The following is a 12,467-nucleotide window of genomic DNA, read 5'->3' on the forward strand; positions in this document are numbered from 1 at the left end:
ACATATTTTTCAGCCCCATTGTACTCTACAATTAAGAGTAAGCAAGTAGTTCCAACTCTTTGATAGAACATTAGATAATTTGTTTTTTTTGTTTTTAATTTAATATAATCTAATTTTACCTATAAAACACATATTTAAATAAAGATATATTTTTAGGGGAAAAAGTATTCTAATGATAATGAAAAAATATTCTAATAATAATGATAGCTGTCATTCATTGAGTACTAATTAAATGACAGGCATTGTGGTAAGGGCTTTATATAAAGTCTCATTTAATTCTTACAAAGTGAGGTAAGTATTATTATTTCCATTTTACAAGGAAGGCAGTTAGAGCACTGAGAGATATAAATTTCATAAGGTTAAAAAAATACTTGAATCAATAGATTGGTAAAAGAACAAGTGAATTAGAGCAAAAGGAGGATAATCAAGTGAGAAAATGGGCTTGTTTTTTTAAAAACAATTTATTTTATGAAGTAAAATCTTTAACCTTGGCTTGGATGATGTTGTGTTATTGAGAACTGAAAATGTTTACCTCAGAGAACTGACTGGCTTCTAGGTTTTTTATAGAAAGTTGTAGTTTAACTTTTTGACTTATCTGGTAATTTTTTTTTGCTTTACAATATAAAATTTAGTTACTAATTTTGTAACTAGTTTGTACTAGCCTAGAATTAAATACTCTCATAAAGACTTGGGAACAAATTTATTTTGTTATGCTCAATAAGAAAAAAGTTGCCTAGTATAGTTTTAACACAGTTTTTGTGTGTAAATGACTTAACGAATTACTTGAACCTTTTTGTTTTGTTTTGTTTGCAGGAAGGTTATGTTCAAAAGAAAAAGGAACTGTGGGGAATCTGTATTTTTATCGCAGCAGTTGACTTAGATGAGATGCCGTTCACTTTCACTGAGCTACAGAAAAACATTGAAACCAGGTAAAATTTCTTGCATTAATATAGGCCTCTGCCATTTAAAAAAAAAAAAAAACTATTCCTGAACTATCATTTTAATAGACTTCAGGGAATTGGTGGGAAATGCCAAAATTAACTAAAACATGGAGAACTTGGGTCAACTAGTGAACTCTCCTACTCTGTTGGGGCCCTTAATGTCTTTATGCTGCACTTTCTTTAAAATGTAGCAGTCTGTGTCCTGGGAAAATCTTCATTGTATCTCTCACTGTGTTAACTTTCTTAATTGTAGCTGTTGATAAAGTGGACAAAATAGGCAGATTTATTAAATAGGCTTTATTATATAGTAAAACCTTTGTAAAAGTAGTATGAGCCCATCTTCAAGGAATTTAGTTGATTTATTAAAGTTTAAAACTTTTAATATAATAGATATTGTAATTATATATGTTTTGAGACTGTGTGTTCAGTTAAGTATCTATTATCATACTTGCCCCTATAATTACTTAATGTCTGTATTGAGTTTATAAGCCTAATGAGAGTTTACTAATTGTTTCCAACAACTCAAGAGAAGCCTTCTGATCATTTCTTCTAGTCATTTCTTTTGCAGTATATTTACAATATCTAACAGCAAATAATTTACCAAAAAGATAGTAGTATGTTTCTTCTTAGATAAAGCCATCTAGAGTTAAACATAATTGGTGTTTTGTGTAAATGAGATAAAATTGTTTCACATTTTAGTAACTTTCTTACTACCTCTAAATAAAATGTGGAAACAAAGACCTTCTAAAGGCAATGGCACCCCACTCCAGTACTCTTGCCTGGAAAATCCCATGGATGGAGGAGCCTGGTGAGCTGCAGTCCATGGGGTCGCTAAGAGTCGGACACGACTGAGCAACTTCACTTTCACTTTTCACTTTCATGCATTGGAGAAGGAAATGGCAGCCCACTCCAGTGTTCTTGCCTGGAGAATCCCAGGGACGGGGGAGCCTGGTGGGCTGCCGTCTATGGGGTCACACAGAGTCGGACGCGACTGAAGTGACTTAGCATAGCATAGCATGTTCATATTTAACTGATTAAATTAGAAGTTGTTTACCTCTCAGAGATTTCAAAGTTTAACTTTATTAAATAAAATCACTAAACCAAAATAGGTTTTATATAGCTGAAAACAATATGAATATAGAGGTAAATTTTTATATCAGCAAATGTTTTAGTTACCTCAGAGGATTGGAAAGAGAATCAATATTTGGGTTAAGATAGACTGGGTATATTTTACAAGATATATGACTTGAAATAGATTGCTTATCCTTATTAAGTCTCGGGTTCCTTTCCTTTCCTGTGAAATAAAAATTATTAGTGTTAGTCACTAATGGGGTCTACTCTTTGCGACCCCATGGACTGTAGCCTGCCAAGCTCCTCTGTCCATGGGATTTCCCAGGCAAGAACACTGGAGTGGATTGCCATTCCCTTCTCCAGGGAATCTTCCCCATCCAGGAGTCAAACCCAGGTCTCCTGCATTGTAGGCCAATTCTTTACCATCTGAGTTTCCAGCTATTTCCTTTTTCCTTCCCCTAAAACCACTGGTGGGGTAAAGAGAGAAGGTGTGTGCATCTGTGGTGAGGGAGAGCCATGGCTCCCTGAGAAGGCTGTTAGAGCCAAAATGGGATGAGGAGGTCATCTCCCAAGGGTGTGGGGGGCTTCTTGACACGGGCTGCTTGGTGTGCAAGGGCAGACGAAGCAGGTGTGTGGACAGCTGGTATAGGGAGTCACAGCACATGTGAGGTAAGAGCTGTCTGGGATGAGCGGTCAGATCCCTACTTGGAGGGGTGAGGGCAGTTCAGGGTGGGGGAGTCAGTCTGAGCAGGAGAGGAGGGTGCCAACATGGAGGAGTGGGTAGCTTGGTCGTTACAGGGGGATTGATTAAATGAGTAAATTAGAGATAAGTGGATCCCAGATTTCTCACTGTCAAAGAAGAGTTATAAATATGTAAAGGAAAACATGGGAATGAAACAGGTAGTTTTTGTGTTAGATAAATGGATGTGAACTTAGGATTTTTAAAACATATAGCTAGATATAGAACTAAATATTTGTATATGTCTGTAATAACCCTTATTTTTTCTGTGTTCTTGTTGATAAATAGATGTAGGCTTAGGTGTATAGATACAGGGATATAGGTTGAGATTAGTTGATATTTTTTCCCTTTAAATTCTAGTAAAATGCAAAAACTAATTCCTTCCAAAGGGTATAATAGTGATTTGGTACAGAGCTAACAGGCCTTTTGAATTGAAATGTCCATGCTTTGAAAATGAAAAAAAAATGAATTTCTAAAATTGTGGATTCACTTTTTTCTATGCTTTCTTTTGCAGTGTCTATAAATTCTTTGATTTACTAAAAGAAATCGATACCAGTACCAAAGTTGATAATGCTATGTCAAGACTGTTGAAGAAGTATAATGTGTTGTGTGCACTCTACAGCAAATTAGAAAGGTAAAGTAAAAATTTTATTAGGATTGCACCCTGCATTTTCATGTCACTGTTCATATTAGATTCCATCTGGGAACTGTTACATACTTAGTAAAGTTGTTAAGTATTGCACCTTAGATTTGTCCCATTAATAGTCTTGACTTTCTTATTTGTCCAGTCATATACATTCTGAATGTTTCTTCCAAAATTATTTGTTTTATTCATGTTTTACTTGTTTTAATGAACTTCGTTCCCACTTTAGCCTTCTCTGCCAGAAGACTTGTAGTTCTGAATGGAAGAGTCATCTAAATTTAAGATTCTTCCTAGTGGTGACCTTACTCCAGAGAGAATGAAGAGACGGAGCCAAAGCAAAGACAACACCCAGTTGTGGATGTGACTGGTGATGGAAGCAAGGTCCTATGCTGTAAAGAGAAATATTGCACAGGAACCTGGAATGTTAGCTGCATGAATCAGTGCAAACTGGAAGTGATCAAACACGAGATGGCAAGAATGAATGTCAACATTTTAGGAATCAGCAAACTAAAATGGACTGGAATGGGTGAATTTAACTCAGATGATCATTATATCTACTCCTGTGGGCCAAGAATCCCTTAGAAGAAATGGAGTAGCCATTGTAGTCAACCAAAGAGTCCGAAATGCAGTACTTGGATGCAATTTCAAAAATGACAGAATGATCTCTGTTTGTTTCCAAGGTAAACCATTCAATATTATGGTAATCCAAGTCTATGCCCTGACCAGTAATGCTGAAGAAGCTGAAGTTGAAAGGTTCTATGGAGACCTATGAGACCTTCTAGAACTAACACCCCAAAAAAATGTCCTTTTCATTATAGGGGACTGGAATGCAAAAGTAGAAAGTCAAGAAACACCTGGAGTAACAGGCAAATTTGGCCTTGGAGTACAGAATGAAGCAGGGCAAAGGCTAATAGAGTTCTGCCAAGAGAATGAACTGGTCATAGCAAACACCCTCTTCCAACAACACAAGAGAAGACTCTACACATGGACATCACCAGATGGTCAACACTGAAATCAGATTGATTATATTCTTTGCAGCCAAAGATGGAGAAGCTCTATACAGTCAGCAAAAACAAGACCGCGAGCTGACTGTGGCTCAGATCATGAACTCCTTATTGCCAAATTCAGACTTAAATTGAAGAAAGTAGGGAAGACCATTGGACCATTCAGGTATGACCTAAATCAAATCCCTTATGATTATACAGTGGAAGTGAGAAATAGATTTAAGGGACTAGATCTGATAGAGTGTCTGATGAACTATGGACAGAGGTTCGTGACATTGTATAGGAGACAGGGAGCAAGACCATCCCCAAGAAAAAGAAATACAAGAAAGCAAAATGGCTGTCTGGGGAGGCCTTACAAATAGCTGTGAAAAGAAGAGAAGTGAAAAGCAAAGGAGAAAAGGAAAGATATACCCATTTGAATGCAGAGTTCCAAAGAATAGCAAGGAGAGATAAGAAAGCCTTCCTCAGTGATTAGTGCAAAGAAATAGTGGAAAACAATAGAATGGGAAAGACTAGAGATCTCTTCAAGAAAATTAAAGATACCAAGGGAACATTTCATGCAAAGATGGGCACAATAAAGGACAGAAATGGTATGGACCAAACAAAAGCAGAAGATATTAAGAGGTGGCAAGAATACACAGAAGAACTGTACAAAAAAGATCTTCATGACCCAGATAATCATGATGGTGTAATCACTCACCTAGAGCCAGACATCCTGGAATGTGAAGTCAAGTGGGCCTTAGGAAGCATCACTACAAACAAAGCTAGTGGAGGTGATGGAATTCTAGTTGAGCTATTTCAAATCCTAAAAGATGATGCTGTGAAAGTGCTGCACTTAGTATGCCAGCAGATTTGGAAAACTCAGCAGTGGCCACAGGACTGGAAAAGGTCAGTTTTCGTTCCAATCCCAAAGAAAGGCAATGCCAAAGAATGCTCAAACTACCGCACAATTGCACTCATCTCACACGCTAGTAAAGTAATGCTCAAAATTCTCCAAGCCAGGCTTCAACAATACGTGAACCGTGAACTTTGAGATGTTCAAGCTAGATCTAGAAAAGGCAGAGGAACCAGAGATCAAATTGCCAACATCCACTGGATCATGGAAAAAGCAAGAGAGTTCCAGAAAAACATCTATTTCTGCTTCATTGACTATGCCAAAGCCTTTGACTATGTGGATCACAACAAACTGTGGAAAATTCCGCAAGAGATGGGAATACCAGACCACCTGACCTGCCTCTTGAGAAACCTATATGCAGGTCAGGAAGCAACAGTTAGAACTGGACATGGAACAACAGACTGGTTCCAAATAGGAAAAGGAGTACGTCAAGGCTGTATATTATCACCCTGCTTATTTAACTTATATGCAGAGTACATCATGAGAAACGCTGGGCTAGATGAAGCACAAGCTGGAATCAAGCTTGCTGGGAGAAATGTCAGTAACCTCGGTTATGCAGATGACACCACCCCTATGGCAGAAAGCGAAGAAGAGCTAAAGATCCTCTTGATGAAGGTGAAAGAGGAGAGTGAAGAAGTTGGCTTAAAGCTCAGCATTCAGAAAACTAAGATCATGGCATCTGGTCCCATCACTTCATGGCAAATAGATGGAGAAACAGTGGAAATAGTGGCAGTCTTTATTTTTGGTGGCTCTAAAATCACTGCAGATGGTGACTGCAGCCATGAAATTAAAAGACGCTTTCTCCTTGGAAGGAAAGTTATGACCAACCTAGACAGCATATTCAAAAGCAGAGACATTACTTTGCCAACAAAGGTCCATCTAGTCAAGGCCCTGGTTTTTCCAGTAGTCAGAGAGTATGTGAGAGTTGGACTATAAACAAAGCTGAGCACCTAAGAATTGATGCTTTTGACCTGTGGTGTTGGAGAAGACTCTTGAGAGTCCCTTGGACTGCAAGGAGATCCAACCAGTCCATCCTAAAGGAGATCAGTCGTGAATATTCATTGGAAGGACTGATGTTGAAGCTGAAACTCCAGTACTTTGGCCATCTGATGTGAAGAGCTGACTTATTTGAAAAGACCCTGATGTAGGGAAAGATTGAAGGCGAGAGGAGAAAGGGATGACAGAGGATCAGATGGTTGGATGGCATCACCGACTCAATGGACATGAGTTTGAGTAAACTCCATGAGTTGGTGATGGACAGGGAGGCCTGGCGTGCTGCAGTCCGTGGGGTCACAAAGAGTCGGACACGACTGAGCAACTGAATTGAACTGAACTGAGTGGTGACCTTACTACCAAGTTGTGACTTGTATATTAATGGTGATTTAGAGGAAGTAGTTTTTTTGGTCAATATCCTTTAAGAAACTTTAGGCTATCAGCTGTTTTAGTGCATATACATTAAGAAACTACACAGGCATTAATGAAATGACTATTGGTAACCACTATGTGTTAGATGCTCGTAATATGAAATCATATGATACTGTGATCATCAAGAAGTTTATAGTAAATAAGTAAATTATGTATTTCAATAAAATTACATGCAGTAATTGTTTGATGTCCTATTGTAGAGGGTTGTTTGTAAGAAGCAGAAATTATGTAGTGGGTAACAATACTGTGTATTTTTAAAGTAATAAGAATAATTATGGGGTGAAAAAACTGTAGAAGAAGGCAATGTCTGAGTAGAGTTTAAAGGATAATTAGAAACTTACCAAGCAAAATATGTGGAGACTGGGACTGAGCATCCTAGGCAGAGTGATCAGCATGTGTACAGAGCCAAAGCAGTACCATAAAGTACTTTGGATATTGCTAATGGCTAAAAGGTAGGAGGGGATGAGACTGATAGTGAGCTTGAACTTTGCCCAGCAGGCGATGGAGTCATTGATTTTAAGCTAGCAAGTGACAGAGTCTAATTTGGCCTGTAAAAAATCACTCAGGCCTTTGTTAAAGGGATTTGGAATTTTTATTGACTAGTTTATGAGATAATTTAATGTTTATTGGTCTTGAAGTGAATCAGGATTTTTTTTTTTTTTCTATCTTACGTGTACCTTCTTCTGAAGAACTGTTGGGAAAATTAGCTGTGATACCAAAAGTGAAAGTCACTCAGTTGTGTCTGACTCATGGACACATAGACAAATAAACAGACCTGCCAAAGCCTGTTTATTTCTGGGTTCAGTATATGTATGTGTATGGCAGTGTGCTGTAGTGATTAGGATAACTTTTAAAAAGCTAAACAGATCTAGATATGATTATTAATTTTGTCATTTACCGACTTTGTAAGCTAGAGAAAGATACTTAACATCTTTAAACCTCAATTTCAATCTGTAAGATAGAGCTAATAATGCTCTCCTCGCAGAGTAATTGTAACAATTAAGTAAGACAGTATTACTTGTTACCTCACCTCCTAGCACATACTAAATGCTTAATAAACAGTAGCTTTTAAAGCTATTACTAACTACATTAGTGCTGTTACCTAGAAATATAAAAATGCAAGCCATATATTTTAAATAGTAGCTGCATGACAAGTATAAACAAGTGAAATTAATTTTAGCATTTTATTTAACTCATATATCCCAAAACATCAAATTTTGATATGTATCATTCATCCATAACTTGTGTACAGGTGTTTATGGCTGTGTTATTTGTATTAGCCAAAAAATGGAAACATCCCAAATATCCATCAGCTGATGAAAGGATAAACAAAATGTGAACTATCCATATTAGAGGGCTTCCCTGGCAGCTCAGATGGTAAAGAATCTGCCTGCAATGCAGGAGACCTGGGTTTGATCCTTGGGCTGGGAAGATCTCCTGGAGAAGGAAATGGCAGTTCACTCCAGTACTCTTGCTTGGAGGAGCCTGGCAGGCTACAGTCCTTGGCATTGCAAAGAGTCAGACACGACTGAGCAACTGACACACATATCCATATGGTAGAATACTGTTCAGCCATAAAAGGGAATAAAGTATTGATATATACTACAGTGTGGATGAACCTTGAAATCATTGAGCTAAGTGAAAGATACCAGATACAAAAGGCCACATACTTTTATTATATGTTATGTCCAGAACAGGCATATCCATGACATGGAAGGTACTATTTCAGTGAGGTCTTTTCTCCCAGTGTGCTACCTCTGATTTGCTCCTCAGTGTAGCCTTGGACAGGTGCACAGTCACTGAGCTGACAGTGGATTTTTTCCCTTTAACCATCTTTCCCCCTGTTGTTAAGCTAACTGCCTCTGTTAATATCACACTTAATTGTTACCTCTCATTTATTGCTGATTACTTTCTTGTTTTTCACAACGCTCTGAGTCACAAATTGCTTCACAGTTTAATCCAATTAAATTTGGCTCCCTTTGCAGGAGTAGTCTTTGATGTCAGGAGAGTTATTCCTAGCTGTTTCTTTCCCTGGTTGTCCTCTCAATGATCTAGGATTTAGCTTTTTGCTCTCATAAGATCTGTTGGTTTTCTCTTTTTTCTGCCTTTACCAAAATCTGCGTTGCCTTCAACTGTGCTGTTATTCTTGAACATCCCCACAGCATTCTGGGTGAAGTTAATTCCCCTAGGGAGAGCTCAAGGCTCTGTGTTCTTGAGACCTGCTTCTCCCCTAGCTGCCACTTCTGTGCTGGTGGTTGGGAGAGCAAGATGACAGTGGTCTCGTCTCTTGCAGGGCTACCTCTGCTTTAAGAGTAGGGCACTGAGGAGAGACACAGTCTTAGCTCTAGTCTTCCCAGATCGCCTCTCTTGTCTGGAATCTCTGTCCCATGAGCCAGCTGAGACAAGACAAATCAGTATTTTGACGTGCTGTGTGCCTGGAATAAAACTTCACCCTATGAGTGGGTGCAAAGTGGAGGACAGGAGCCCCATGCTGCTCAGCTCCTCTTGCCTGGGCTAGACCTTCTGCAACATAGACCTGTGGGAGATGAGAAACACTGATAGCCTGCTCTCCCCAGAGAGAGTTCCAGGCTGAGAGCTGGAGAGAGAGGAGCCCTGTGTCTTGGCTACACCTGTCAGGCATAGAGCTTCCTTATGCTGAACTGGAGAGAAGGAAGAAACGAGTTTTGCATTGAATTCCTCGGACTCATTGTTCTCATCAAGATTTTCTTGAGGATATGTTCCCTTTTTTGTTGTATGCCCTTAGAAAAATTTCCAGAGACTTTAAATGGTTTTTCAGAAATAGTTTTTACCAATTATAACTTTTATTTTAGGGAACAGGTCTGTAAAGATCCTTACTCTACCCACCATTCCAGAAGTCACTGCCCTAAATAAGTAGGTTTCAGTTAAGTAGTACTTTTCAGTTGTGTTATTTCAGCAAGACTTTATTAAATAAGCTTTTATGACCTGGTGTGAGATTGTAACCAGATCAAGTTTCAATTACTGAATGTATACCAAGTTACAAATGCACACATGGAGTCCAGTCATTTTGTAACTAGATATTACAGGAATGTATGAAAGGGCATAAATTGGAAACATCTACTTTAACTTGGTTTTATAATGCTGTACTTAAAAAATGTACCCTTCTTAAAATAGAATGAATAAAGCATTATAAAATTTTTTTTTCTTTTTTTTTTGTGCTTTTTTTTTTATTTTTAAACTTTACATAATTGTATTAGTTTTGCCAAATATCAAAATGAATCCGCCACAGGTATACATGTGTTCCCCATCCTGAACCCTCCTCCCTCCTCCCTCCCCATACCATCCCTCTGGGTCGTCCCAGTGCACTAGCCCCAAGCATCCAGTATCGTGCATCGAACCTGGACTGGCATCTCGTTTCATACATGATATTTTACATGTTTCAATGCCATTCTCTCAAATCTTCCCACCTTCTCCCTCTCCCATAGAGTCCATAAGACTGTTCTATACATCAGTGTCTCTTTTGCTGTCTCGTACACCGGGTTATTGTTACCATCTTTCTAAATTCCATATATATGCGTTAGTATACTGTATTTATGTTTTTCCTTCTGGCTTACTTCACTCTGTATAATAGGCTCCAGTTTCATCCACCTCATTAGGACTGATTCAAATGTATTCTTTTTAATGGCTGAGTAATACTCCATTGTGTATATGTACCACAGCTTTCTTATCCATTCATCTGCTGATGGACATCTAGGTTGCTTCCATGTCCTGGCTATTATAAACAGTGCTACGATGAACATTGGGGTACACGTGTCTCTTTCCCTTCTGGTTTCCTCAGTGTGTATGCCCAGCAGTGGGATTGCTGGGTCATAAGGCAGTTCTATTTCCAGTTTTTTAAGGAATCTCCACACTGTTCTCCATAGTGGCTGTACTAGTTTGCATTCCCACCAACAGTGTAAGAGGGTTCCCTTTTCTCCACACTCTCTCCAGCGTTTATTATTTGTAGACTTTTGGATCGCAGCCATTCTGACTGGTGTGAAATGGTACCTCATAGTGGTTTTGATTTGCATTTCTCTGATAATGAGTGATGTTGAGCATCTTTTCATGTGTTTGTTAGCCATCTGTATGTCTTCTTTGGAGAAATGTCTATTTAGTTCTTTGGCCCATTTTTTGATTGGGTCATTTATTTTTCTGGAGTTGAGCTGTAGGAGTTGCTTGTATATTTTTGAGATTAGTTGTTTGTCAGTTGCTTCATTTGCTATTATTTTCTCCCATTCTGAAGGCTGTCTTTTCACCTTGCTAATAGTTTCCTTTGATGTGCAGAAGCTTTTAAGGTTAATTAGGTCCCATTTGTTTGTTTTTGCTTTCATTTCCAATATTCTGGGAGGTGGGTCATAGAGGATCCTGCTGTGATGTATGTCGGAGAGTGTTTTGCCTATGTTCTCCTCTAGGAGTTTTATAGTTTCTGGTCTTACATTTAGATCTTTAATCCATTTTGAGTTTATTTTTGTGTATGGTGTTAGAAAGTGGTCTAGTTTCATTCTTTTACACGTGGTTGACCAGATTTCCCAGCACCACTTGTTAAAGAGATTGTCTTTAATCCATTGTATATTCTTGCCTCCTTTGTCAAAGATAAGGTGTCCATATGTGCATGGATTTATCTCTGGGCTTTCTATTTTATTCCATTGATCAGTATTTCTGTCTTTGTGCCAGTACCATACTGTCTTGATAACTGTGGCTTTGTAGTAGAGCCTGAAGTCAGGTAGGTTGATTCCTCCAGTTCCATTCTTCTTTCTCAAGATCGCTTTGGCTATTCGAGGTTTTTTGTATTTCCATACAAATTGTGAAATTATTTGTTGTAGCTCTGTGAAGAATACTGTTGGTAGCTTGATAGGGATTGCGTTGAATCTATAAATTGCTTTGGGTAGTATACTCATTTTCACTATATTGATTCTTCCAATCCATGAACATGGTATATTTCTCCATCTATTAGTGTCCTCTTTGATTTCTTTCACCAGTGTTTTATAGTTTTCTATATATAGGTCTTTAGTTTCTTTAGGTAGATATATTCCTAAGTATTTTATTCTTTCCGTTGCAATGGTGAATGGAATTGTTTCCTTAATTTCTCTTTCTGTTTTCTCATTATTAGTGTATAGGAATGCAAGGGATTTCTGTGTGTTGATTTTATATCCTGCAACTTTACTATAGTCATTGATTAGTTCTAGTAATTTTCTGGTGGAATCTTTAGGGTTTTCTATGTAGAGGATCATGTCATCTGCAAATAGTGAGAGTTTTACTTCTTCTTTTCCAATTTGGATTCCTTTTATTTCTTTTTCTGCTCTGATTGCTGTGGCCAAAACTTCCAAAACTATGTTGAATAGTAATGGTGAAAGTGGGCACCCTTGTCTTGTTCCTGACTTTAGAGGAAATGCTTTCAATTTTTCACCATTGAGGATAATGTTTGCTGTGGGTTTGTCATATATAGCTTTTATTATGTTGAGGTATGTTCCTTCTATTCCTGCTTTCTGGAGAGTTTTTATCATAAATGGAATTGAAAAATAAAAACCATATGATTATCTCAATAGATGCAGAGAAAGCCTTTGACAAAATTCAGCATTATAAAATTGACTTCTAAATTATGAAAAAAATTTAAAAGTAACTTTCAAAAAAGCCATGATGTTAACATAATTATTTCTTCCTTTCAGGACATGTGAGCTTATATATTTGACACAACCCAGCAGTTCGTAAGTACCTCAGAGCATGTTATTTT

The 12,467-nt window shown here is 37.9% G+C and overlaps 1 protein-coding gene across 3 annotated transcripts in view; it reads left to right on the plus strand.

Annotated features, from left to right (window-relative positions):
- The window catches only part of RB1 (RB transcriptional corepressor 1), a 120,369-nt gene that overhangs the window by 24,655 nt on the left and 83,247 nt on the right, over nucleotides 1-12,467 (plus strand). For all 3 annotated transcript variants that reach the window (NM_001076907.1, XM_059892080.1, XM_010810722.4), the window contains 3 exon segments: nucleotides 814-929; nucleotides 3,266-3,385; nucleotides 12,403-12,441. In NM_001076907.1, the coding sequence (NP_001070375.1) occupies nucleotides 814-929; nucleotides 3,266-3,385; nucleotides 12,403-12,441 (275 nt within the window).

This window comes from Bos taurus, chromosome 12 (genome assembly GCF_002263795.3).
Source record: "Bos taurus isolate L1 Dominette 01449 registration number 42190680 breed Hereford chromosome 12, ARS-UCD2.0, whole genome shotgun sequence".
Taxonomy (NCBI): Eukaryota; Metazoa; Chordata; class Mammalia; order Artiodactyla; family Bovidae; genus Bos; species Bos taurus.